The sequence below is a fragment of the Eubalaena glacialis genome, chromosome 13, assembly GCF_028564815.1.
Source record: "Eubalaena glacialis isolate mEubGla1 chromosome 13, mEubGla1.1.hap2.+ XY, whole genome shotgun sequence".
NCBI classification, from domain to species: domain Eukaryota; kingdom Metazoa; phylum Chordata; class Mammalia; order Artiodactyla; family Balaenidae; genus Eubalaena; species Eubalaena glacialis.
In genome coordinates this window covers 38,182,410-38,209,872 of record NC_083728.1, presented here as the reverse complement: position 1 = coordinate 38,209,872, position 27,463 = coordinate 38,182,410, and the positions used below count along the sequence as shown (strand labels likewise).

The 27,463-nt window shown below is 39.7% G+C and overlaps 1 protein-coding gene across 3 annotated transcripts in view; it reads left to right on the top strand.

Annotated features, from left to right (window-relative positions):
* Positions 1 to 27,463, top strand: part of SLC23A2 (solute carrier family 23 member 2) — a 137,868-nt gene that overhangs the window by 63,480 nt on the left and 46,925 nt on the right. For 2 of the 3 annotated variants that reach the window (XM_061208764.1, XM_061208763.1), the window contains exon 3: positions 15,734 to 15,832. The exons of the other annotated variant lie outside the window; for it this stretch is intronic. In XM_061208764.1, the coding sequence (XP_061064747.1) occupies positions 15,734 to 15,832 (99 nt within the window). The remainder of the gene's footprint in view (positions 1 to 15,733; positions 15,833 to 27,463) is intronic. 3 annotated transcript variants of the gene reach the window in all.

Below are 27,463 nucleotides of genomic sequence, written 5' to 3'. Positions count from 1 at the left end.
TACAAAATTCTCTTAATGGAAAAAATTTCAATTCCCTGGAAGACTGTAAAAGGCACCTGGAACAGTTCTTTGCTCAAAAAGATAAAAAGTTTTGGGAAGATGGAATTATGAAGTTGCCTGAAAAGTGGCAGAAGGTAGTGGAACAAAAGTTTGAATACATTGTTTAATAAAGTTCTTAGTGAAAATGAAAAATGTGTCTTTTATTTTTAGTTAAAAACCAAAGGCACTTTTTGGCCAACCCAATAGAACACGTAGCTGGTGTCACCGAGAATTGCTTGCTATGGAGAAAAATCCCTACACATTTGGTAGCAGGAGTGTCAGAAGTGAAGTATTCTGTGTGAGTAGTAAAGGAGATACACAGGAAAGAAAGATGCAGGAGGTAGACCAAACTGGGTTTTTCTAATATAGCAGGAGGTATGGCAAGTTGACAAACAAACCATAGTGTTAGGGTTTGAATTCAGTAAGGGTGCTGTGAGAGTGCCCACGAGGGACCCCTGCCCAGCCACAGAGGAGATGACATCAGAGTCCTGAAAATGTCTGGGTGTAGCAGGTCCAGGGTAGGGAGAACGAGGGCCTTTCGGCTGGGGGAACAGTGGAACCATGTTCACTCTGGGCACAAGTTCAGTGTAAACAGTACAGCAGAGTTGGGTTGGGCAATGGGGGTGCTCATGAACAGTTGTTGCAAAATCAATTGCACTCAAGTTTTAGGGTAGAGAATTCCTGCCGTGGGCGCTGGGAGTGGAAGGGTCTGGAGATTGGAAGGAGAGTTCGGGTATTAGAGCAGTTCAGGTGGGAACTGATCGTGACCTGATCTGGGAGAGTAGGAAGGAAAGGAATTCTTTCCTTCCTAGCTGCTCCATGTGAGGCTCTGGGAACACAGGTTCCTACTGCCGTGAAATTGATCTCCTGGTGGTGGTGAGAGGAGACAAAAAATAAACAACTAAGCAGAGGCATCATGTAGTGGCTGGTGACAAATTCTGCGAAGAAAATAAATCAAGGAAGGGGGATAGTGAGGAATAGAACATAAAGTCAGATAGGGGTGATTCAGGACTTGCAGACTATTGATTAATTTATCCCTTAAAAAAATGCACTCAGTATTTCCCTCAGGTTCAGGGGTCTAGGGTACAGCAGTGAATTAAACAGCAAAAAACCCTGACTTCACAGAGCTTTCCTTCTGGCAGGGGAGACAGGTAATGTACACTAAAAATAAGTCAAATGTGTAGGTGTTAGATATTGATAAGTACCAAGGAAAAAATAAAACCAGGAAGAGGGATAGAAACTGCTAGGGGTGGTGTGTTGAACTTTCAGGTGGCCAGGAAAGGCTGCACTAGAAGATGGCATTTGAGTAAAGGCCTGAAGGAGTTGAGGGAAGCCCGTCATGGTAGTGTGAGCACCAAGTGCAAAGGCACTGAGGCAAGAGGCACTTGGTATATCTGAGGAACCCCGAGTAGGTGGTGCTGCTGGACAGAGGGTAGGGCGGGGTCAACAGACTGTGTAGGCCTCATTGGCCCTGGTAAAGATTTTGGCTTTTCTTGAGTTAGATGAAAAGCTGTTGGTGGCCTTTGAGCAGAGGCGTGACGTGCTCTGCCTAGTTTTAAAGGATCCCTCTGGCTGCTGAGTGGGAAGCCAACTGAAGGAGGGGAGCAGAAGAGCATTCAGGAGGTGACTGCCATAGAGCAGGTGAGCTGACAGGGCTCCAGCCAGGGTGCCAGCCGTGTGGGGGTGGTGACCAGTGGTCAGGCACTGGAGGAGAGCTGACCTGGATGCTGATGGACTAGATGAGGGTAGGGGCAAGAGAGAGAAGGCAAGGATGGTTTCAGGTTTCCCCCGAGCATCTGGGAGATGAACTGGTCAAGTACTGACATGGAGCAAGGCGGAGGGAGTCGTCATGAGTTTGGTGTTGGCCGTGGAGACACTGGATAGAAAGCTGGTAAGGGAAGCAGTGTGGGCTGGAGCTATTCACTGGAGGTTAGCAGTGTCGAGATGGTATTTAAAGCCAAGGAATTAGATGGCATCTCCTGGGGGTAGATGCCCCTAAGAGAGAAAGGGGGTCTGAGGGCCCTGCACTGAGGAGATGCAGTGTTTGGAGGTATGGAGGCTGAGGAGGGCCAGCAAGAGGGACAGGTAAGGAGTGGTGGCTGAGGTGGGAGGGAGACCTCAAGAGAGGTCATTGTTTGAGCAGGAGAATGGCATCCTTCTTGCGTGTGTTTGCAGTCAGTGAGGAAAGCATTGTGAAAGCCAGCTGGATGAGGAGTAAGGATGGATTGCTCGATTTAGCCAGGTGAGCACCAGAGAGGACAGTGAGGGCTTGTAGTGATGTGCCATGGTCCCTAGGTAGTGTGAGGAGGGAATTAAGGCTGATGCAGGGGCTCTGGGGCTCAAGATGTTGAAAAGGCATTTGGGTAAAGGGTTTGGCAGTCCTGCTGAGGTCAAGAAACTGGGAATTGGGGTCCTTGGGGCATCTAAGAGGAAAGATAGGTGGATGAGGAAAAGGCAGCTTTGAGAGGTGCTAAAGAGGTAGATGTGACCAGATTTGGTGCTGGGTTGGATGTGGGTACAACAGGAAGTCAGGAATGACCTGAAGAGGTTGGGGTAGGGCACCTGGGTATATGATGGCACCCGTCCATGAAAAAAGAGACACACAAACAGAACACAGGGTACTTTTTTTCTTTGTTTTTAAGTTGGTTTGGGGAAGTAATGAACTGATAGAACAGAATCTTTAATTCTGTATTCTTCCATGATGCTTTGTGTTCATTTACAGTCAGGAAAGTCATGATTCCTTTGCATCTGAGGTCTTTTCCCTTTTGTCTTCTAGCAGCCAGGAAGCAGGTCTTCCTTCTCTTGCTGAGAATGACCATCTGAAATGAGATCTGAACACGATTTATATTGGCATCTTCTAGCACAGAAAACAGCTTTCTGATTCACAGTTAGGAAGAGGATTGTAAAGAGATCTCTCTCTCTCTCACACACACACACACACACACACACACACACACACGCACGCACACACACACACACAGGCATTATAACATTTGGGTTTGCTGGGCAGTCCTGGTTTACGCCTGTTGTCCATACTTGTTGTTATGATTCCCCTTTATGCTCACAAGAGTCCTGGTTTGGCTGATATGTGGTCAGCTTAATTATAAACAAATGTAAGCATATGAATAGCTGAAAACATTTTTGGCTCTTGAGAAACTTTTCAAAAAGTCATATGTTTTATTAGACATACACAAAAAAGCCCTTCTCTGATTATAAAAGTAATCCATGCTCACATTAGGAAATTTAGAAAATACAGAAAAGTATTTAGAAGATAAAGGTTATTTTTGCATTGGATGGTTATGGAATTGATCAGAAAACAGTTGGTTCCCCTCCCTCCCCCATTTTGTATTACTACAGATGGGTTTTCTTCTTCCTGTAAATTTACACTTGTGCCCGATTGGAAGGAAGTCAGAGAAAGAGGCCTGGTCCAGGCATAAGAAAGTATATGAAGAACAACTAACCCAGGAGGGAGAGGTTTGGGTGGCACCAAGGTTGGGGAGGGGTGGCCAACAGCTTTATAAAGAAGAGGTGAGACGTCTTCCTGGAAGAGATCTGAGACCCCAGGGCAGTGGCCGGATGGGTGTGCTATAGGGGGTGGTGAGCAGCTCAGAGCTGTGCCCACGTAAGGATGCAGCCAGGGAGACAGATGGTCCTCTCCTTCCTTTCCTTTTTCCTGTCACGTCCCTCTACTTCCTCTCCTTTCCTTCCCTCTCCTTTCTTCCCTTTCTTTCCCTTCGCTTCTCTTGTCTTTTCTTCTTGTAAGAGAAGTGACTTTAGCAGACATGGGGAGGGGTGGGTGAAGAAACCATATAATGGTGTTAGTTCACAAACATGCAGGACAGGGAGAGACCAAAGAAAGAGGCAGACACTCCAGATTGGTAGGTGGCAGGTTTAACAAGCAAGGGAACTTACATGCAAGGCTTGTCTTGGGTGGCCTCAAGAGGAGTAGATCTCCACACCTCCCCTCCAGAATCTTAAAGTTTATACAGAGACCTCAACAGGGTTCAGTCATGTATCCCATCCAGATGGCCCCTGTTGGATGTGCTCTCTCAAAGCTGTGTCCTTGGAACAGCTCACACTCTGGGAAGTGGGCAGAATGTACATTCCAAGGACGGGGGTGGGGAGCCTCCAGTTGCCCAGGTCCAGTTCTAGGGTCAGCTGGTGGTCACGTCCTCTTGATGACCTCATCTTTGATTCCCCTGGACCCCTGACTCTGTGATGGCAGATTTGAACATGCTCATTCTCAGCAGTGAAAAGAAGGCACAAGATTTTTTTTTGGTGTAAATAGTCCTTTTAAAAAGAGTGAATAAGGAAGCCTGGAACATGTCCTTGTTCATATGACTTTAATACCAGGTGCTGTGGAGTTCCTTCTTGTACACTTCCTAAATAGAGAGTTCAGAGTTGTTAGATCTTAAAATTGAAAGTTTTAGCTGGATGATAATAATAGTTGTTTTGGAAAATGTTCTCTTTCTGTAATTATAATTAGAAACTGGGATTGAGATTGTGTCATTCTAAGAAGAGGATGAAGAGAGAGTATATTTCCTGGAGCCTGCCCAGAGAATTGGTTTAGTTCCCCTCTTTCTGTAAGATAAGAGTTTGAAACTACTGCATAATGGCCATGATTTAGGGGAGGGAATGTTGATAGGTCAAAATTTAACAGCCAAAATGAGCAGCCTTTTCTATTTAAAAATGTATGTGTGGGGAAATTTTTTTATTTTAGAAAGGGGATATGCCAATATATGCTTTGAAATAAAAATACTGAAAAGATAGGATGCAAATGAAGGTTTTATGTATGTTAAGAGATTCTTTTCCTTACCTCTTCCTTCCTTCTAGAGTTTTTGATATTTTAAAAATAAATTTTTCTGCTCTGGTTTTGAGTTTCAGATAGTTTCTTATATTGCAGCTTTTCATTTGAATGGAGTTTTGGTAGTTTTAAATGAAATGAGAGATGTTAGTAATACAAAATGCCCATCTAATAATTGGGACACATACAGTTTGGCATGAACTATCTTAAAATAAGAGTTGCTGCAGTCACCTCCTAGAGCAGGTTTACAAAGTTGATTGGCATTTTGGCTGATTATCTCTTACTTGTGTTGTGTGAGGCCAGATCCATAGAATTTGGGCCTTGAAGGACATCTTGTCCCATCTGCTCTTATTCAGTGCTTGCTTTGTGCTCCAAGCTATACCAGACGTGAGGAGAATGCAACAGACATAGTAGCCTAAGCTTCCTGCCTTCCCTACCCTATAAGGCCACCCACCATCAGCACCATCCCTGCTGCCACTGCTTTCTTTGGGTCCTCATTATTTCTTGCCAGGATCACCAGGACAGCCTCCCGGCCTCCTAGTCTGTTTCCTTTCCCACCCCTCATTGTCATTCCTACCTGTCTTTTGCATTTCCTAGACTAGTTAAGAGTTCTTTTTCTTCTAGGCATTTACACCTGCTGAACCCCCCAGCTTTGAATTCTCCATTCCTTCATTACCTGTATTTACCCAAGCTAGGTAGGCAGTCTCCTGAGCTTTAATGATTAGAGGTAAGATATTTCAGATTGATTTCTTTACCACAATCTAAGCCCAAAATTCTGTTGGAGAAAAAGCTTATTTCCTGTTAGGATTTAATAAAGTAGTTGAGGAGGAAAATAGGCTGTGGGAAGTTGCATGGTAGTAATTACCTGGTCATTCTCCCTCCCCCTTTTACATTTTACATGTTTTAAAGTATCTGTATTTCTCCCCAGGCTTGTTGTCACAATGAAATGGAAGTAATAAGAAAACCAACGTGTTCTTTCACTGTACCTTTTTTCTAGCTTGTATATGTTTATTTTCTGTCAGTTTTGTTATTTGTATAACTTAACTCATTTAGAAAAGAAATACGTTCACTGCAGAAAATTTAGAAAACATAAAACAGTGTAATGAGGAAGAAACCAAATCAGTTAAAGTCCCATCAGCCAGAAAAACAACATGCTAATATTTTGGTGTATTCCTTTCCAGAGACTTGAAACAAATATTTGGGTATTCTATAAAATTCTCTCTCTCTCTCTCTCACACACACACACACACACACACACACACACACACACAAAGAAACACACACAGACACAATCTGCTTTATAAAGCCCTTTAACTTCATATTATATACTGGCTTATCAGTGTCATTGAAATACATAATTTGTAGTGGTGACATGTTAGCAAGTCGTGGACCTAACATAACTTCATTGGGACCTTGGGTTGTTTCTAATTCTTTGCTATTATAAATGACAGACTAGTGTATGTTAACCTTATTGTAGCAGTTTATACTCTTAGCAGCTATGTGAGAGAACCCCACCCACCCCCTACCCCACCACTGTGCACACAGGCCAATGCTAGATGTTAAATTTAAAAATCAACAAGTCGATAAGTGAAATCTAATTGCTTTAGTTTTGAATTTTAATGAGGTGGAAAACTTTCCCTCCATGTTCCTGGCCATTTATATTTTTTGTGAATGTCTCTCTTCATCACCCCTCCCCTTTTATCTCTGTTGAGCTATAGTGATGATCCGAAATACCTCAGCTGTCTTAGAGTGGCACACAGGGCTATTAGAAGTTACAGTTGCAGAGAAAATTCCTGGATCACATAGCGGTTTGAGGGAGAACCTGTAGCACTGCTGGCCAGAGCTGTGCCTGTCATCAACCAATAGCCCCAGGGTAGGAGGGGGAGATCACATTTGGTTCCATCTATGGAGGAGCAGCTTGGTGTGTGGAAAGATGTGGCTTTGGGGCCTTAACTGTAAGTCTCAGTTTACCCCTTGATACCCATGAGAAACTGTGCGTTCACTCATCCTTGAAGCCACAGCCACCTGGGGTGTTTGAAAAGTAAATGAGATTACACGTAGCAACATCAGATCATATACACAGTATGCAGTGAATACATGTTTGTTCCACTCCCCTTCTCCACTTCTGCTGTGCCTCTTAAACCACAGAGCCCAGGCAGATGGGAGGATCAGAAGGGGGACTCAAGCCATTGACTCTTTTACAAATGTTAACTGGCTTTGGGAAACAATTTTTCTCTGATAGGCTTCTTCAAAGGCCTGCACAAGTATGTGGACCAAAGGAGGGTGGGCACCTGCAGAATGATTATCTAGATATTATTTAAAGCCTCAGCCAGGATCCTGAAGGAAAGAGCTTGAGGTCTGGAGTAAGGTCTGCATTGCAAATGTGACTCAGACCCTGAGGGAATTACTTAAATTCTCTAGGTATCAGTTTCCTAAAATGGGAATGTAAATAGCATCTGTCTCAGAGTTGTCACAGGGATAAAATGAGAAAATATATGTAAACTTATTAACATGGTACCTGGCATTTGTGAAATGTGCAATAAATAAGAGAATAAGGAGAAACTAGTGGTTAGTTTAGCTAAAATGTCAAAATACTTTGACAGAGTTTTTCGACCAAAATGTTGGAAGTCGCACTAAGATGGGGGAGAATCTTTTTTGCCCTATTCCATCTCCTTTTGAAGGCTCATCCTTATGGCCATATTCATAGAAACCAGGAAAGAAAGAAGTCCAGATGGAAGGAGTCCTGCTCTCATGTTGGAACCGGTGGTGAGGGTCAGGAAAAGGTTCCACATTAATACATGGTTGTGAAGCAGGGTGCGTAATTCTCCTGTCATCGTGTGTGTATGCGCAAATGGGCTGGTACTTTTGCAGACCGTCTGTAACCAGCTTTACTGTGTTTAACAAGGTGCCCTGGACCTCTTTCCCAGAAAGTTCAAATGGATTTGCCTCGTCCTCGTTAGCAACAACAAGGTATTTATCTTAGAAGATGTACCATAATTTTAATTGGTCCTGAAAGGAAGTTCTAGTTTTAAATTAGTATTTATTTTTTAAACATTAGATAATATATTTATATAATTCAAAATTTAAGAGTTCAAAGGGTATTGAGTGAAAAGCCCCTTGCTTGGTCTTGCATGCACCAATTCTCCCTACACACTACCTTTCAAGAAATAGTTTGTGCATATGTAAGCAAATCCCCTTTTACACACGTGTGTGCATCTAAATATCTGTCTATAGCTCTGCTCTTGCTTTAGCCACTTATATATCATGGATGATGTTCTGTATGTACCTATGTCAGAATATAAAGCACATTCTCATTCTTTTGGTAACTCCAGAACATTCTGTGGTATGGATGTATCGTAATTTATTTAACTATTTCTGGATAGACATCTAGATTGTTTCTAATATTTTGTTGTTACAATTTGCACTGCAGTGAATAACCATGCACATGACAGTTCACTCAGATGTAATAGAAGGATAAATTTCTAAGAGTGGGATTGTTGAGGTAGAGGGTGTGTGCCTTGGTAATTTGAGGGGTACAACTCAGTGACCTCTGTTGAGGTCATTTCGTCTCCATTTGCAGGGTGAGTGCCTGTTTTCCTGCAGGCTTGCCAGTGGAACGTGGGTCAGACTGGGCCTTTGGCCAGTTTAAATTTATTTATTTATTTATTTATTTATTTTTGGCTGTGTTGGGTCTTCGTTTCTGTGCGAGGGCTTTCTCCAGTTGTGGCGAGCGGGGCCACTCTTCATCGCGGGGCGTGGGCCTCTCACTGTCGCAGCCTCTCCCGTTGCGGAGCACAGGCTCCAGACACGCAGGCTCAGTAGTTGTGGCTCACGGGCTTAGTTGCTCCGCGGCATGTGGGATCTTCCCAGACCAGGGCCCGAACCCGTGTCACCTGCATTGGCAGGCAGATTCCCAACCGCTGCGCCACCAGGGAAGCCCTGGCCAGTTTAATAGGTGAAAAAGTTTAGTTTTAATTTGCATCTCATGAGTGAGGTTGAACATCTTTTCAAATATTCAGGAGCCATTTATATTTCCTTATTTTCCTGTTGGAATGTTCACCTTTTTCTTGCTGGTTTGTAGCCCTTACATATTTGCATGTCAGAGAATTTAGCTTTGTTATCTATAAAGTGTTAGCGCCTGGAAAGAATGGAAGACAATGGCCCCCTTTTGGGTGGTGTGCCGTAAGCTGCTGGGTGCCCTTGGGATTTTTACTGGAGTCAGTTTGAGGATGGGGGGTGGGGGGGGGTCCAAGGGACATACCTAGTTAAGCTCTTGCAAATATTGCCTTGAAGGGAAGATACCTGGTAAAGTGCCCAGCCCAGTGCTCAGCATGAATCTGTGCCCAGCAACATTAGCTTTCACCATCACTGCGGTTGTGAGATATGTGTGGGAGCAGGAGGAGCACAAACAATGTTTGCAGTATGAGCCAGTGATGGCACATCAACCCATCCAGCCCTTTGGGGTAGGGGCCGGCTTTAGAGAGAGGTGAGGTACCTTCTGTTCCTCTTGAAGGACAAATCATGCTGGGGGGGGCAGGTAGGACACACCTGGAACCCTGAGGGATTCTCTGGCTGCTGTGGCCCCAGGAGCTTTCTGGAGAAGGCTGAAGAAATTCAGAGCTGCCCTAAGAAGACCTGGGCTGGGCTGGGCAGTGCAAGGGAAGGAGGCTGTGCTTTGTAGGGTTGGCTGGGCTTTTGGCTGCAGTATTATTGGTTGCTTCTGATGGTTTTGCTTGCACGTAGCCACTGGGTGTGTCACAGGGAGCTGCTGTATTTGAAGAAGCAATGGAAATAAGATTAGGGGCTTTGCTGCCTCTGCCAACTTTAGGGTCAGTAGCATTAAATTAGATCTACCAGCTAGATCTTTTGGGGTGTCATAACCTAAGATTGACAAGCTCTGGAGGTTTAGCATATGTTGTATTATACTCACTTTGATTTATTTTTCATGGCAGTTAATCTTGAAGTTTCAAATAATTTGAAGGTAGGTGGGAGATTTTTATGTTCATTAAAAGGAGGCTTGGGTTAAGGCTGTGAAACAGTAGTCTTGGTATCATCTTTATTTAAAACACATTTTAATTGTAGTATAGATACACATTTCAGAGGAAATAATGGTGTGTGTAGGGGGGTAAGAATAAGGTGTGTTACCTCCATACCACATTGCTTGCGGGATCTTAGTTCCCCAACCAGGGATCGAACCCAAGCCCCGGGCAGTGAGAGCGTCGAGTCTTAACCACTGCACCGCCAGGGAATTCCCACCTTTTTATTAAAAGAATAGAAAGCACTTAATTTGGGGACCTTTATTACTACTCTGAAAGTGATTGTTTTAGTAGAAAATGGCTTACTTGACTACCAGACACATGACGGTCAGTGGTGGGTAGATTTTACCAGATCTGCAGTAGGTGATAAATTGAGTTCTGAATGTTCTGATCAGAGGTACTGGGTTTCCCTGGTACCTGCATCCTTTACCTTCTGTATGAGTAACACAGGCTTATCCAGCTGTCAGTTTAAATTGGCATTGCTGTCATAATGATGCTCAGTGTGGGACTCCTGGGCTATCACTCCTGTCACTCCTGCTTCCTATACAATTTGACCGTCTCAGGATTACTGTTCAGAAACAAATACTTTAACGTTACTGTCTTAGTGGAAATAAAACACATAAGCAAGAAAGACATATTTACTGAGCAGTAGACACATACCCCCACCAAAGGCAGCATAGCCTTTTTTTGTTGGAGACAAAACCAACTGGACAAATTTAGGCAGAGAGACCCTGCTTTCCTAAACTGATGGAGTGGTTGTATAATATTAGTCTAGGCGAAAAAAATTTAAAGCCACAAGTTTGATTTCAAATAGTTCTGGGGGGAGAAAGGACATGGTTCCCAAAAAATTTTAAAATAATCTGCTGATATATATATATTTTAAAGAAAAGCATGATCAGTTCCCTGAGATGAAAGATGCCAAGATTTCCCTCTGTTATCTGTGATGCTATTAATAACACAAAAGAAAATCCATTTTTATTAAGTTTAAAAAGCTTTCCAAGACATGTTTTATTTCCCAGTTGAAATAATATTTAGAGGTTCAAAAATGTGGAACTTTCATAGTATCAGCAACATTTTAATCTTTTTCTCTTAAAAAAAAAACAAAAAAACTCTATGCCTTTCCTGAAGAACTGATTTGATTTTTAAAATTAGATTTCATGTTTTTAAAAAAATGGACCATTAGAGTGGCTAATTTAATACGCCAAAGGGAAAATATTAGTGAAACAACTAGTGTTTTACTTTCAGTGATGTTTAGTCACTCCCTGCACATAGACACAGGAGACACAGCAGGTCAGTGGTCCCTTTCTTCTATAGCCTTGGCCTCCCTCTGGTGCTGAATTCCACTTTCCCTTGAGTGAAAACCTCTTTCATCTCCCATTTGCTCCAGAACCTCCTACCTTCTAGGTTTGTTCCCATTCTCAATTGGAGCGCTGATGGAGCAGGGGCCTGGGAAGAAGGGGCGCATTTTCCTCTCTTAGGGGTGAGGATGGCTTGGAGAGAGGCAGTGGCTCAGCTCTGGAACATGAGACTTCCAGGATGGAAGGTGGGCTCTGAGGTCCCCAGGGATGGCTTTACCTGTGGAAATATGTTAGAAATCGTAGGTCAATAATATTTCAGTTGAATAAACTTCCCACACTGGCCTGGGAAAGTAAGCTTCTTTATGGGATGATTTCTATGGATCAAACACATTTTGAATTGACTTACAAACTTCTGTTGTACCAGTTTGTCACTCTGTCTCTCCCTACACAAATCTTTTTGGGACCAGCACCTCCATCCACCGGCCACCTGGGTGAGTGAACTGGACAGCAGCCCAGATGCTTTACCCCTCTGCCCCCAAAATCCAGTCCAGGCCTGGGGTGTTGCCCGTCGTACTGTGGTGGTGTCTCCCCCTGCACTCGCCCTGCAGAGCTGCGGTGCTGTGGTGCTAGGCTCCTGTTTGGGCAGTCCCCAGGCAGTATTAAGGCCATGTCCTAACTCTCTCTTGAACCAGACTACCTTTCCCAGAGCACTGTTAAAACCTTGGCTCAAAAAAAAAAAAAAAACCTTGGCTCAGGCCACTGTCCCTTCTTGTCCGGCAGTTGCCTCATAAAGGGTCTGCCTACCTCTGTTCCCATCATCATCCCCTTTACTTCACCCCACCCTTCCACTCTCCCGCTGCAGTCAGCATGGTCATCCAAAGCCAGATGTGGCACACTGGATCATGGCACACCTGTCCTGGGCACCACGTCGTGACTCCCTGCTGCATCCTTTGTTCAGTCGCAATTCTGTAACCTGACATCCATTCCTGGGGGGTGTCAGGACTGCATCCTCATTGCCTGGGCAGAGTAGATTCTCAAACAGGGTTTGTTGAATGAATATGTGAGCCTTTTCCTAGGCTGGGGACCATCTGCATTTTATAGTACCTATTTATTTAATTGTGTGTGTGCGAGAATGGAGTAAGTCAGGGGAGGAGTGAGAGTTGCTAACTCCTGCCAGAATCTACTCTTTGGTGACACATATACAGATTAAAAAAAAAAAATATTGAGGTGAAATTCACACAACAAAATTAATAATTTAAAAGGGAACAATTCAGTGACCTTTAACACAGTCACAGTATTGTGCAACCATCACCTCTGCCTAGTTCCAAAACATTTTCATCACCCCAAAAGAAAACCCCATACCCATGAAGCAGTTTTGCTCTCTGCGGCAACCATTGATGAATGTAGATGGTTAGTTTTAGCTGGGATAGGACTTTAAATCAGACCTGGGTTTTTCGGATGACTAAGTAATTAAATGTTGTTGTTTTAAGACAGTTCATCCTGAGTGTGTGTACCTCTTGGCTTCTAAGTGGGTTGAGTGCTGCTGTGATATGACTTGGAGCATGGTTGTAATAGTGAGTTAGAGTTTTATGTTGTGGATTTGAACTTGGCTAGGAGCATGTATCCTGCTGGCAGCTAGTTTTATAGGCAAACAAATGCCACAAACCCAGTCGGCTGTGTAAAAAGCTATAGCATGACTTAGAGTTTTAAAAGCAACTCTTTATTTGAAATAAAAATATTTTATCCTGTAAGAATTATGTACTAGTTAATTGAGATTTTTGGAATACTTTAAAACTAGCCTTAGACTTGGGTTATATAATCTATATGACCTTGAATAAGAAATTAAAATGTTCTCTGGCCTGATTTCCTCAAGTGCAAAAATAGGTGGATTGAAATCTCTCTGGACTGCCTTAGTTAGTCCAAGCCATGCTGCTTGAATCTTTAGTCTTTTTAATTTCTTCCCTGTTATAAAAATAAATTGTCCTCATTAGAGAAAATTATCAAAATATATAAAGGGAAAAAGAGGGTGAAAATGGCCCCACTGATTAAAGGCAATCACTGTTACTATTTTGGTGTACTGGTGTACGTCTTTTTTTTTTTTTTTTTTGAAATATCTATCTATCTATCTAATCTGCGCCAAGTCTTAGTTGCAGCACTCGGGATCTTAGTTGTGGCATGCGAACTCTTAGTTGTGGCACGCATGCAGAATCTAGTTCCCTGACCAAGGATTGAACACGGGCCCTCTGCATTGGGAGCGCGGAGTCTTACCCATTGGACCAGCATGGAAGTCCCTGTTGTACATCTTTTTATTAGCCATTTTAAAAAGCAGTATCAAATAACACACGAATATACTGATTATAAAAGATCCAAATACTAAAGAAGGGTTGGGAATGAAAAATGAAAGTTGCCCATCACTAATCCTTGCACCTAGGGCAATCTTCATAGTAGTTTGTGACTTTTCTGGATCCTTAACCAAACATTTGGACAGGTAGAGAGGATATTAAAATTTTATTTTATTTAGCATAATTGGGATAATTCGAGGCTTACTGTTTTGTGGCTTTTAAAAAAAAAACAGTATTTCTTGGACTTGTTTCCTTGTCAGTACATCAGTTTTATTCTTTAAAAAGTTTTTTTTTTATTAAATAGGTCAATCTACATAAAGTGCCCTTTTTTAAAAAAAATTTATTTATTTTTGGCTGTGTTGGGTCTTCGTTGCTGCGCGCAAGCTTTCTCTAGTTGCGTAGAGTGGGGGCCACTCTTCATTGCGGTGCGTGGGCTTCTCATTGCGGTGACTTCTCTTGTTGCGGAGCACGGGCTGTAGGCGCACGGGCTTCAGTAGTTGTGGCTCACGGGCTTAGTTGCTCCGCAGCATGTGAGGGATTGAACCTGTGTCCCCTGCATTGACAGGAGGATTCTTAACCACTGCGCCACCAGGGAAGCCCAGTTTTATTCTTTTAAATGGCTGAATATTGGGAATTCCCTGGTGGTTCAGTGGTTAGAAGTCGGCACTTTCACTGACATGGGTCCAGATTTGATCCCTGGTCGGGGAACCTGCAAGCCATGTAGCAGGGCCAAAAAATTAAAAACTTAAAAAAAAAAAATGGCTGAATATTATTCTTGAAACGGATATATGATAATTTAACAGTGTCTGTCTTTTTGATAAACATTTAAGGTTTTCTAAGTGTTCAGCATTGTAAATAATGCTGCAGTCATCAACCTTGAACATAGATATTGCATAGATATTTCTGGAGGATAAGTTTCCGTGAGTGTGATTGCTGGCTCCAAGAAAATGCCTGTTTTGAATCCCAGTGCTAAGTTCCCCACCACAAAGGTCATTCCACCAAGAACATAATCTCCCTACACCCTGGTCAACACCAGATTCATCTTTTAAAATTTTCCCCTAATTTATGTTAAAAAATGAAATTATATTTTGTCACTTCTATAATTTTACGTAAGGTTGAACAGCTTTTTTTGTGTCTCATTGGATATTTTAATTTTTTTTCCCTGTGGATCATAGACTCCTGTCCTTTGGGTTATTTGTATTACGGATTTGCAGGTGTTCTTTTTGAATTACTAATACCGATCATTGTTACGTGTTGCACTGTGTTTTCTCTTACACCATTACTCATCTTTTACTTCTCCTTAGTGTATTTTATAACACCAGAATTTAAACTTTTGTGTAGTTTTTCTTTTTTTCCTCTGTATTTAAAAAATGTAGTTGTGTTATTCATACATATAATTATATTCATTATTATTTTTTTCAAGATAGATTCTTAAAAATGGAATCATTAGGCTAAAGACTAAAAATATTTTAAGTTTCTTGCTGCAGTCAGTCAGGACCTAAGGAGACTGTGCTTTATCTCACCAAGGGTAGGCATGAAGAGGGGTCATGACCTGCTGGGTACCCAGGTGTTTTCTTTTGATTCTCAGGATAACTTCTAGTCCATACCTTTAGGGCCCAGAAACTCAATTTTGTTGGTGTAGACATCCCCTCCCCATCCACATCCCTCCAATGCCACAAGGAAAGGCACACACCAGTGGGCTAGTTTATTTAATTGCAGTGAGAAATATAAGTTAGTAAGTTAGGGTAACAGCAGTGCATGAATTGCTCTAACTGGCACATTTCTTCCCTGTAGGGACATAGAAGTAAGTTGTTATCAGGCATTACCTGGGAAAGGATCTTAACCAAGGCATCTCAGGATGCCTCTCACCCGCTCAGAAACTGCAGCTTTGTCCTCTCCGCCAAGCCTCCCTTGTCCCTGGAGGCTGTTGGGGGTCCTACTCCTTGTAGTTCCTTTGGGTGTTCCATTTCTGGTCTCCTTCAGCTGACCCCCATTCATCCAGCCTCACTCTGTAGGACACATGGTACGTTTCTCCATCAAAAACACATGTGATCACTGGTGCAGTGCTCACTTGTCAGGAGTTTCATTTAAGAAAACTTAAAACTTGGCTAATCTGATAAGTGAAAATGCAGTTTTTTTCTTTGGGGGAAAATGTTTTCATACAACAGAGTGTATAGGGTGAAAAAAGCCTCTAAATGAAGTGTTTCCCTTCAGGTGGTGATCAATGGAGGTGCCACGTCCAGCGGTGAACAGGACAATGAAGACACCGAGCTCATGGCAATATACACGACAGAAAATGGCATCGCAGAAAAGGTACCCCTTGCATCAGCCCCAGCCACTCACCCACCACTGCTGTCCCAGATCCCCTACAAGGAAGCGGATATCCATCTGGAGTTTTGTCTGTACCCTCCTGAGTGTATGTGTGTGTGTGTGTGTGTTCTCTTTACAATGGAAATAGAAGGAGTGATGAGGAATAGAAGTTACTAATTTTTAATTGTTTTAATGGCAACATTAAAGTGAGAACCATGTAGAGGTCTTTATCTAGATATTTTTAAAACCTCAGCCAGGGTGCCAGAGGGAAGTGTTATGTCTGGGTGCTAATATGACTCAGACCCTGAGGGGGTCGAAAGCTTTCTGGGCATTAGTTGCCTCATCTCTAAAATGGGTATAAAAATATTAGCATCTGTCTTAAAATTGTTGTGAGTATTAAATGAAATAATAAAGTTATTAGCATTGTGCCTGGTACATACCATGTGTACAGTAAATAGGAGACACCAGTAGATAGGTTATGTAGACTGTGAAAGTGCCTTGGACAAAGATCTTTGAAAATCATGCTGAAGTGGGAGAATCTTTTTTTCCACCTCATCCCCTCTGCTTGACAGGTCAGTCTGTGTGACCATAGAATGTGTGACCATGTTCATAGAGGCCAGGAGAGAGCTGCCTGGAGAGGGTCCACATGCCTTGATTTCTTTTTCTCTTTGTATCTGCCACTGTGCCTAACACATATGAAAAGTATGATAACATGGCATTTCCAGACTGCATTGCAGCCCTAAGACTTCTCAATTTCATTTGAGTTTCACTTGACAGACTTTTAAAACATTTTATTTTTACTATCATCAACTTATATAATGATGCATTATATTCTAGAACCACTGTACTGCACTGTAAACAGTGTATACTGTGTATTCTAGTAACAGACCACTAGGAAGTTGATATGTACAATTATAATACCCAACTTGGGTATTAGTGCAGTAAGTTTACAGTGTAATCATGAAAATGATAAAGAACAAAAGAAATTATATTGAAATTCTTAAATAATCAAATTTTTGTGTCTGTGATTTCTTTCTTTTTCTCTTTCTCCCTTTTTCTTTTTCTTTCTTTTCCAGTTTGGGAGATGGAAATTTCATTTTTGGCTATCTTGACCAATATGGCTGTTATTTGGTCAAGCTATTCTAAGTTTTGTGGAGGCTAGATTCATGCTGAGATGTTGAAATTCCTGCAGTGTTGGTTTCCAAGTTGCTCCTCAGAGCACAGATTGGAGCAGCCATGGTTGTGGCTGTGGTCTGCAGCAGAGACTCATTCCACAGGGCAGGATCTGGGAGGGGCCCACTGCCTGTCTGGCTTGGGTCTCAACATTCAAGAGGCACATCTTGTAGCAAAGTGCTTCTGTTTTTACAGACTTGTTGGGCTGCATCCAATCCTCAGTTATTTGGGCCTTAATCAGAGAGTCACCAGAATTTCCAGGCTGTAGGCTGTCATGAGTTTGGATGTTCATTATCCAGGAGTTGATAGCTGTCTTTTAATATACGATATTTGTTTTTCTCTTTCTGACTTACTTCACTCTGTATGACAGTCTCTAGGTCCATCCGTGTCTCTACAAATGACCCAATTTCATTCCTTTTTATGGCTGAGTAATATTCCTTTGTATATATGTAGTTTATACTGTGATGGCTGTCTTTTGAAATGAATAGTAGGGAGCATTAATTCTTCAGGTTTTTAAACATATGTAGCTGTACCTTTTACTGATCTGTTGGCAGGAAAAATGTCTAGTACACTAAAGTTAGCACATTTCTGCTAGACATTTATTGTTTGGGTGAACATTTTTTTCATCATCTAAACTTTGATAGGTGTGTATTTCCTTGAATACTAGTGAAATAGAATATCTTCCTATTTTACTGGGGTTTTTTTCTTGTCTTATGAAATGACAAGGATAGTGAGAGTTATCGTGTGTTGAATAGTGCTAAGAATCCAGACCCTTGGCTGAATGCTTTAAGCAACCTGTCACATTTAGTCCTCATGGCAACCCTGTTAGAATGGTGCTGTCACTATCCCTATTTTAAAGGTGAAGAAAATGAAATGTTTAGGTCCTTTGCTGTCTTAAATTTGTGTAAAGAAAACTTCACACCAGAGGATGCTGCCCTCTGGGAACTTGCTTTTCAGATGGCATTTAAAGGCTCTCTGAACACCTGACTGTGAAATAAGGATGGACCATTCACGAAGAGACAAGAGAACTGAGAGCAAGAGAGCCTGTCCTTTGTGTTCCCCATATTCACAGGGTTTCTTAATTCATTGTAATGTATTCACTTATTTTATTAAAAACTTGACTTTTCTGATGTCCATTAAAACTCTTGAAGTTCTTATGATAAATGCTGGCTAATATGGTATTAGCTATAAGATACTCATCTTGGAATTTGATTAAAGGGATTTTTTTTCCTGAAAGGATGAGAAGGATAATGCCTCAAATCATCAATCATGAGTCCATAGGATGGACCTCAGTATCACTGGGACTCTTAGATTAGGGATGTTGAGGGACTTGAACTTCATAATGAGGGTATTTTTTTTTTAAGTTGTTTTTAGTTTTTACCTTTTTTGACTTATGATTCCTGCAGATTCTCTTTAAGTTACCTTTTATCCCGGTACTAGCTGGTCTTGAAAAACAAAGTTCTCTTGAGCATACTTGTTTAACATAAACAGTTCAAAATTGTATTAAACAGTTTAAAATGTGCTGCCTCCATTCTTGGTCTACCCCACATAACTGGCAGCTGGCAGTCTGGTGTGTATATTCCACATTCTTTTCCACTCCTGCCCACACACATATCCGAGAGTGTTGTACCATGGACAGTGAGCTACTACTAGTCCCACCCCACCTACATAATGTATACCTCACCAGGTTAGTAAATGTATATGGAATTTTTTTATTTTTAAAATTAATTTTAATATCTTGAATAGATAATCTCATGGTTTTAAAAATCATTCTCTCTATATATACCTATTATTTCTGAACTGTTTGAAAGTAAGTTACAGGCACAATGCTCCTTTATTCCTAAATAACTTCAGTGTGTATTTCCTAAAAACAAAAACATTAGGATATTCACATTGATACAATTATTATTGATAATTGGTTGATTTCATTAATTTCAATTTTAAAATAAAGCTTAATAATTTTCATTTGAATTTCCTCAGTTCCAGTAATGTCTCTTACAGCTAAATAATGAGTTAAATAGATAAAGCTTAGTTCCAGGATCCAAATCAGTATCACTTAATGCATCTAATTGTTAATGTGTATCTTTTTTTTATTAATTAATTAATTAATTTATTTTTGGCTGCATTGGGTCTTTGTTGCTGCGCGCGGTCTTTCTCTAGTTGCGGCGAGCAGGGGCTACTCTTTGTTGCGGTGCGCGGGCTTCTCATTGCAATGGTTTCTCTTGTTGCGGAGCACGGGCTCTAGGTGCGCGGGCTTCAGTAGTTGTGGCATGTGGGCTCAGTAGTTGTGACGCATGGGCTTAGCTGCTCCGCGGCACGTGGGATCTTCCTGGACCAGGGCTCGAACCCGTGTCCCCTGCATTGACAGGTGGATTCTTAACCACTGCGCCACCAGGGAAGTCCCGTTAGTGTGTATCTTTAGTCTCCTTTGATCTGGAACAGTTCCATAGTGTTGTTTGTCTTTCATTACCTTGACATTTCTGAATAGTATGGGCCAATTTACTTTGTAGTATGTCTCTCAATTTGGTCGTCATACTATAATTTTATCTTGTATTTTTCATTAGTGAGGTTGCATCTCTTTTTCACATGCTTAAGAGCCACTTGTATATCCTTTTCTGTGTACTTTCTTTCATATCTTTCTTGCAGTTTTAAGTGTTGGTTCTTGGTCTTTTTACTAATTTCTAGCAGAGTGTTGCCCTTTTTGATAGGAGTTACAGATGTCACCATTTTGCTTATGGTTTTTGCCATGTAGAGCTGATAAAAAATTATGTAGTTAAATTAGTCAATCTTTTATGGATTCTGGATTTTGAGCCATGGTTAGAAAGGCCATTTTTTATTCTAAATTTATAAGGGAATTCTCTTCTTGTTTTCTGCTAGTACTTTCATGGTTATTTATGTTTAATAAATACTTGATCTATTTGGAATTACTCTTAAGATATGGCTCCAGCTTTGTTTCCCAGATGGCTACCCAGTACCCCGACCCCATTTATTGAATAATCTCATCTTTTCCTCAACTGATACGAAATACTTTTGTCATATACCAAATCCCCAATGTAATTAGGCCTATTTCAGGGCTTTATATTCTGTTTAGATGTTCTGTCTATTCAGGCACCAGTACCATATTTTTATTGTAGGCTAATGGTGTTTTATATCTTTTAGGGCTAGTTTCTCCATGTTGCTCTTTTTTAGAATTTTTCTAATCATATTTATGAGCTGTAGAATCAGCTTGTCTAATCACCCTCATCATCCCCCAACAACCCCAAAAATACCTATTGGTGTTTTTATTGGGATTGCATAGATTTAGTAATTCACTTAGAGAAAATTGGCATCTATATGATGCTTAGTCTTCATGTTTAAGACTGTGATAAGTCTTTCTGTTTGTTCTGTTCTTCTTTTGTATCTTTTAGGAGGGGTTTTGAAGTTTTCTTCATTTATGTCTTTCATATTTCACAAGTTTATTGATAGGTAGTTTATCTTTCTAATGTCTGTTGGTAATCAAACTTGTTTGTCCATTATATCTACAAACCTTGTAACTGTTGATGACTATGTATTGGTTTTATATTCCATTACTTTACTGAATATCTTGTTTTCATTTGATTACTGAGATTTTCCAAGTATACATTCATGTCATTTGCAAATAGTGATAAGTTTACCTTGCCTTATCTAATTTTTATTCTTGTAATTTCACTTTCTTATCTAGAATAAGAAAACGAACTTTCCTTACTAGAGGTATCTAGCATTGGCTAGTACCTTCAGTAAAAGTAATGGGGGTGATAGTGGACATCCTTGACTTTGGTGGTTATAGTTTCTCTATTATGATAGTGGTTTTGGCCTAAATAGATACATTTCACTATGTGAAGGAAATATCCTTATTCTTAATCTATTGAATCTTTCAAAATCAAGTATAACTTTTGAATTTTGAGCACATGCTTTCTGTGTATTATAGAGATGATCATTTGATTTTCCTCCTAATATCTCTCAATATGATCTATTGAGAGATAGATCAACAACTGAGGCTGTCAGTGTTGAACCATCAATGCATTCTTGATGTGTATGATCACAATATATTATTATTTTTTAATGTGTTGCTGGATTTTGTTAATAAATATTTCTTTAGGATTTGAGCATTAATATTCATGAGTGGGGTTGATCTGAAGTTTTTTTGGGGGGGTGGTAGTGTCATCTTTGTGAGGTTTTGATATCGGTATTATATTTGCTTCACAAAAGATTTTGGTGAGGGACTTACCTGGCAGTCCAGTTAACACTTTGCACTTCCACTGCAGGGGGCGCGGGTTCAATCCCTGGTTGGGGTACTAAGATCCCACATGCCACGCGGCTTGGCAAAAAAAAAAAAAAGATTCTGGGGAGTGTTCTTTTCCTTAAAAAACATGGGAATTTGTGTCTGTGTATGAAACATAAATATTACATGTAATATGTTGAGTGTGTGTGTATTTAAAAGTTTGTTAGCATTCCCTATAAAATCATCTGAGTCTAGTATTTTGTTTTGACATACCTTTGAGAATTTCTATTTCTACTTTGGGAATCAGTCAGTTTGGGACTTATTTTATGCTGGAGTCAGTTTTGGTAAAGTATTTTTTTCTAAAAATTTGACTCATTCTAATTTTCAAGTTATATACATAGAACTGAGCAAAATGGATTTTTATGTTTTTTAATTCCTTTATTCTGTGATTATTTCCACTTTTTTTCTGATTTTTTATGCTTGTCCTTTCTCCTTCCACATTGCTCCATTTTTATTTCCCTGGATTAGCTAGTTGGTTTTTTTTTAATTTAAAAGAACTAAATTTTAGATTTACTTAGTGCAAATGCTTTTCTGTTTTCTAATGTATCCGTTTTTTATTCCTTTATTGGTTTTCCTGTTATTTTCTATTATTTTCTGAGGCATATGCTTAGTTTGTCTTTTTGTTTTAAGTGCAAAGACTATGAATTTTCCACTAAGCACTGCTTTAGCTATATCCAGTGGATTTTCATGTTTAATTCTAATAAATTTTCTATTTTCTAAATAGTTTGCTATTTTGGATCATATTTCTTCCCCTTTGCCCTTTAAGGAGGCATTTAAAAATTTCCAGATGGAGAAGGGTTTTTCTTTTTTATTTTTGGCTGAGTCGGGTCTTAGTTGCGGCACGTGGGATCTTTTGTTGTGGCATGCAGGCTCCTCATGGCAGTGTGCAGGCTTCTCTGTAGTTGTGACACATGGGCTCCAGAGCGCATGGGCTCAGTAGTTGTGGTGTGCGGGCTTAGTTGCCCTGTGGCATGTGGCATGTGTAGTTCCTGCACCAGGGATTGAACTGGCATCCCCTGCATTGCAAGGCCGATTCTTAACCACTGGACCACCAGGGAAGTCCCTGGAGGAGGGTTTTTGATTGTCTGTTTTTTTAATTTCCAGTTTTATTGTATTGTGGTCAGAAAATGTTACTTGTATTATTTTTTGGAATGTATTGAAGTGTTCCTTATGGTTGAATTTTTGCAAATATTTTTTGTGAATTTTTGTGTTCTAGATAATTGAAAAGAGTTAAATATTTAGGTTATATTTTATTAGTTATTACATCTTTTCTTTTGCCTGCCATTTGGTCTGCCATAAATTGAGAGATTAATTTCCCATTATTGGTATTTTTAGATTTCTCATATTATTTCTGAGATATTTTGCTTTATAATTATCGACTCTCTCTTATTTGTACATAGATATTTATAACATGTTTATGGTGAATTGTACCTTTTATCATTTAAAACATACTCATATTTGTCTTGGTTATTGCTCTTTAGCTAGAATACTACCTTGTTTGAAGATAATTAAGACTTTATTTGCATTTTTCTTTAGCTTTGCTCATTCTTAGATGTATCTCTTATATACAGCATAGAATTGAATTTTGCTTTGAGAAGGTCTTAAAATCTTGTTCTTTCAATAGTTGAGTTTAGCCTATTTACATTTAGTGATAATGACAAGTATATTTTGTTTTATTTGTGTGTGTAGTTGTGATATTTAAAAACTTCTGTACTTTATTCTAGTGGACACCTATATAATCATAACTATAGAACTATATACTTAACCCTTTATTTCATTGTCTTCTAGTTTCCTACCATGAACAGTAACAAAATTAGTGTTTTTCCTTCCTTCCATTTGCTCTTTCTCTCTTCTACTATCTGATTTTGGTCAGAAATATTACTTTTGCCCATCATTATAATTGATTTGTTAGCTTCAAGTATCATCCTTTGACTTCCAGCTATATTAGATGACAATTAATTTACTCTACTGCTTGCCTTTTTCCTTTTCACTCTCACATTTTGTTAATTGTAACGATTGTATCTTTTTGGTGCACGTGAAATTTATATATTCTGGCAATCTAATCCCTATTTTTAGTTTTATTTATTTTTTTTGGAATTTTTGAATTTTTTTTATTTATTTATTTTTTATTTACTTTTTGTACAGCAGGTTCTTATTAGTTATCTATTTTATACATCTAATCCCTATTTTTAGTTTTATTCCTACAGTTAATTTGAGACAAGCCTTCTGCTGGTTTCCCTAATAATTTCTGGGTTGACCGAAGTTCATCCTCTAGGCCCTTGATATTCAAAGTGTAGTCCATGCACCAGCATCGTTGACATCATTACCTACATGTCAGAAACGTAGAATCTCTGCCCCAACCAAGACCTGCTGAATCAGAATTTGCATTTTCATACAATTCCTATGTGATTTGATATGTTCACTGAAATTAGAGAAGTAACACTATAGTAGTAGTTTCCAAGAGAAGAGCTGGATCATGGGAATAGTTTTGGATGAGAATTTATCTATAGCATTTAGCCTTGAAGGAGAGTTCGGCTGGATGTAAAATCCTTGGGACATTGTTTGGATCCTGACTCAAATAAATCAGCTGTAACAAAGTTTTGATACAATATGAAAAAAATTTTTAAAGCATTGGGTATTAGATGATATGAAGAAATTGTTAATTTGATTAGTATGTAATGGTATTTTGGTTCTTTTTAAAAGTCCTTATCTGCTGAAGAGACATACATATGTGTTTATGGGCAAATTTATGTATTTTGAGGATTCAGTTTAAAATAATCCATCCCCTTACCCCAGTAAAGTTGGAATGGTATGGGGAATCGATTAAACAAGAACACGGGGCTAATAAATTTTGAAGCTGGAGCTGGGGATAGATATAGGGCAGGCATTTCATATTCCTTCTACCTTTGTATATGTTTGAAAAATTCTATAATACAAAGTTAAGAAAATAATTGAATCATATCTTATGGTTTGCTGTTTTCCCATTTTCTGGTGTTGAATGTGGCTATGAAGAACTCAGGCTGTTTTTTTTTTTTAAGTCAGTATCTTGATCTTTTTGCCTGTCCTATGAATTCTTTATTTATCTTTGATAATCAGTAACTTTAATGACTATCATATGATAATAATCATATCATAAGTTTTGATGCTGACCTGGGTCAGTTTTTCCTGGCACTTTCAATATGTAGCTTCAAGGCTCCTGTTACTTCAGGAATGTTGTCTTGAATTATATCTTTATTTTTTGTTCCAGTCTCTTCTTTTGGTTTTCTTATTTGGGGGCTCCAATTATGCATATTTTGGCTCTCCTTTGTCTGCCTTCGTTATCATTTCTCTCTAATCTTTTTTTCTCTTACATTTTTTTCATGTTGTCTCTTCCCTCTTGTGCTCCTACCACTTTCATTTTTTTTCCCCCCTTCTGTCCAGATTCTTTCAACTCACGTTTTATTTCCCTTTGTCCTTAAATTTTTTAATACAATTGATTGTTTTATTGAGTTTTCAAAATATCTGAATCCTTTTTCATTAATTTATTGAGTACTTAGTGCATCTTTCTAATTTGTAGGCATATCCTTTAGTTCTTGGAAATTTTCTTATTTCTTTGATTCCTATATTCTGTTTTCTTCCATAAAAAATGTTATTATTTCTTGTCTTTTTTTTTTTTTTTTTAAACAACCTTTTTATTATGCTCAAAGATTTGGGATGGGGCATCATGGGGCTGGTTGCTTCTGTCATGCTGGCATGACTTTTTTCCCCTCCCCCTCCCCTAAATATTTATTTATTTTTATTTATTTATTTTACTTTTGGCCGCATCAGGTCTTAGTTGCGGCATGTAGGATCTTTCGTTGTGGCACACGGGCTCTTCATTGCAGTGCGCGGGCTTCTCTCCAGTTGTGGTGTGTGGGTTTTCTCTCCCTAGTTGTGGTGCACAGGCTCCAGAGTGCATGGGCTCTGTAGTTGTGGCGTGCAGGCTCCAGAGTGCGTGGGCTCTGTAGTTGTGGTACGCAGGCTTGGTTGCCCTGCTGCATGTGGGATCTTAGTTCCCCGACCAGGGATTGAACTCACGTTCCCTGCATTGGAAGGCAGATTCTTTACCACTGGACCACCGGGGAAGTCCCCGTATTTGTCTTTTTGTTATTTTGAGCACATATATTTGACTTTCAACCCTTTTGTTGAATTTGTTTTTTCCTATTTTGTTTTTAGTTTCTAAGATCTCTTTTCCTGTTTTTTTTGTTTGTTTGTTTTTATTTGCTGATTAAAGCTTTTAAAACGGCAACGCTCTCCTCCCAGGTTCAAAATACTTTTATTTTTGTGAAGACACAGGTTTCTTCCCCCCCACCCCCAATATGTTTTCTCTCTACTACATGGACCCTATTTCCTCTGTTTATTTGGCTCTTATTTTTGGAGGAATGTGAGACAATAAAAAATATGACTGTAGGGTCATTATGTGTGGATGAAGTTTGTCTACTGGTGGGCCTTTCCACTGAATAGGGAAAGCTGTCTTGTCACTGTAGGGTCTATAGATGGCAGTGTCTTGTCTCTGAGGCTGATCAGTTCCTCTAGAAAGAAATCCTCTAGTCTCTTCCTGTGGGTGTATAACCTGGCTTCTGGCATTTGGAAGCAGATGAGGATCCCGCTGTTCATGCTTGCATTTAACCCCACATAGTATTCCTCAGTCTGAGGTGTTTCTGATTTGTATTCTTCAAACAATACATTTTTGTGTCTTGTAGGATGAGGATAGCAGTAGGAAACAGGGTGTCTGATTGGTTCGCAGAGTTAAATCCCATCTTCTTTCCATCCCTACTCTGTCTTGTGCCTCCAAGCATAGAACCTTTCTGGGCTTCTGTTGGTCAACCAACTTGCTTCTTTATACCTTCCCTCTCCAGGCACCAATGTTTTAGGTTCCTTCCCTCTCCTAAATGGGTCACAGCTCATACAAATGCTTTGCATATTCCAAAATATGTTATTCTCATTTCTCTTTCTACTGTTTTCTTTGTCCTTGTAGATTTGTGTCATATTTATTCTTTCTCAGTGTTTTTAGGAGTTAGGGGAAATGACAGATGTGGTCAATCAACCATGTTTTACTAGAACTCAGAAACTGGTTATTTGAAAAGACCAGTGACATTGATCTTTGGTGGACCTGATTAAGGTAAAAGATGAGGAAGCACTAATGCATGTTAGGAATGTGAAAGGAAATATAAGAAATGTGTATAAGAGAATATTAACTACAACTTTATGATAATCAATTTGAAACCCTATAGCAGGGTTGGCAAGCTACATCCTGCAAACCAAATCTGGCCCAACACTTGTTTCTGTAAATAAAGTTTTATTGGAACACAGCTATAACTCATTTGTTTACATACTGTCTAATGTTCTTTTACACTATAATAGCAGAGTTGAGTATTTGTGACAGAACCATATGGCCCACAAAGCCTAAAATATTTACTACATAGCCCTTTATAGAAAGAGTTTGCTGACTCCTGCTGTAGAGGAAATTATTTCCTAGAGAAAAAGATTACAAGTGACTTAAAAGTGCTAGACTAGATAAATAACCATAGGAGAGATTGGAAAGGTTATTAACGATCTCTTAAGAAGTCTCCAACAGGAGAACTGAATTCTGAGTTCACTAATCTTTGAAGAACAGGTAATTTCCTTTTTCTTTAGATTATCTTAGACCATAGAATAATATGGAAAAGCCTATTCAAGATGACATCATCAAATTATTAATGTAGTCATCTTTTAAAGAAATCTCGCTGTTGGAGCTTTTTGTTTTGCAGTTTTAAGAGAGTTCATATTGTTCATGCAGTGATAACACAATGTGGTACCATGGTCCACAGTGACCAAACACGCTCCTTCTGTCTCTGGGAAGGGTGGTGCAGCATTTTTCTGACAGGGTTCACTGATCCCCTTGACCACACAATTCCCTACTTTTTCTTAATACCATTTGTGGACATTTTACATTAGTTCCATTTCTGAGTTGTAGAACCACCCTCATTACTAAGAAAAATTGTGTGTGTACAGTATATGTATATGTTTGTGTACAAATCTTAATCTTAGCCTTCCAGGCCTGAAAGAGGACAGATGCAGTCTTTTCATTTCTGTTCATCTGTTTTATAGTTAAAACTAGTCATTTCGGAATCATTAGAATAATAATGCATATAATATTATTG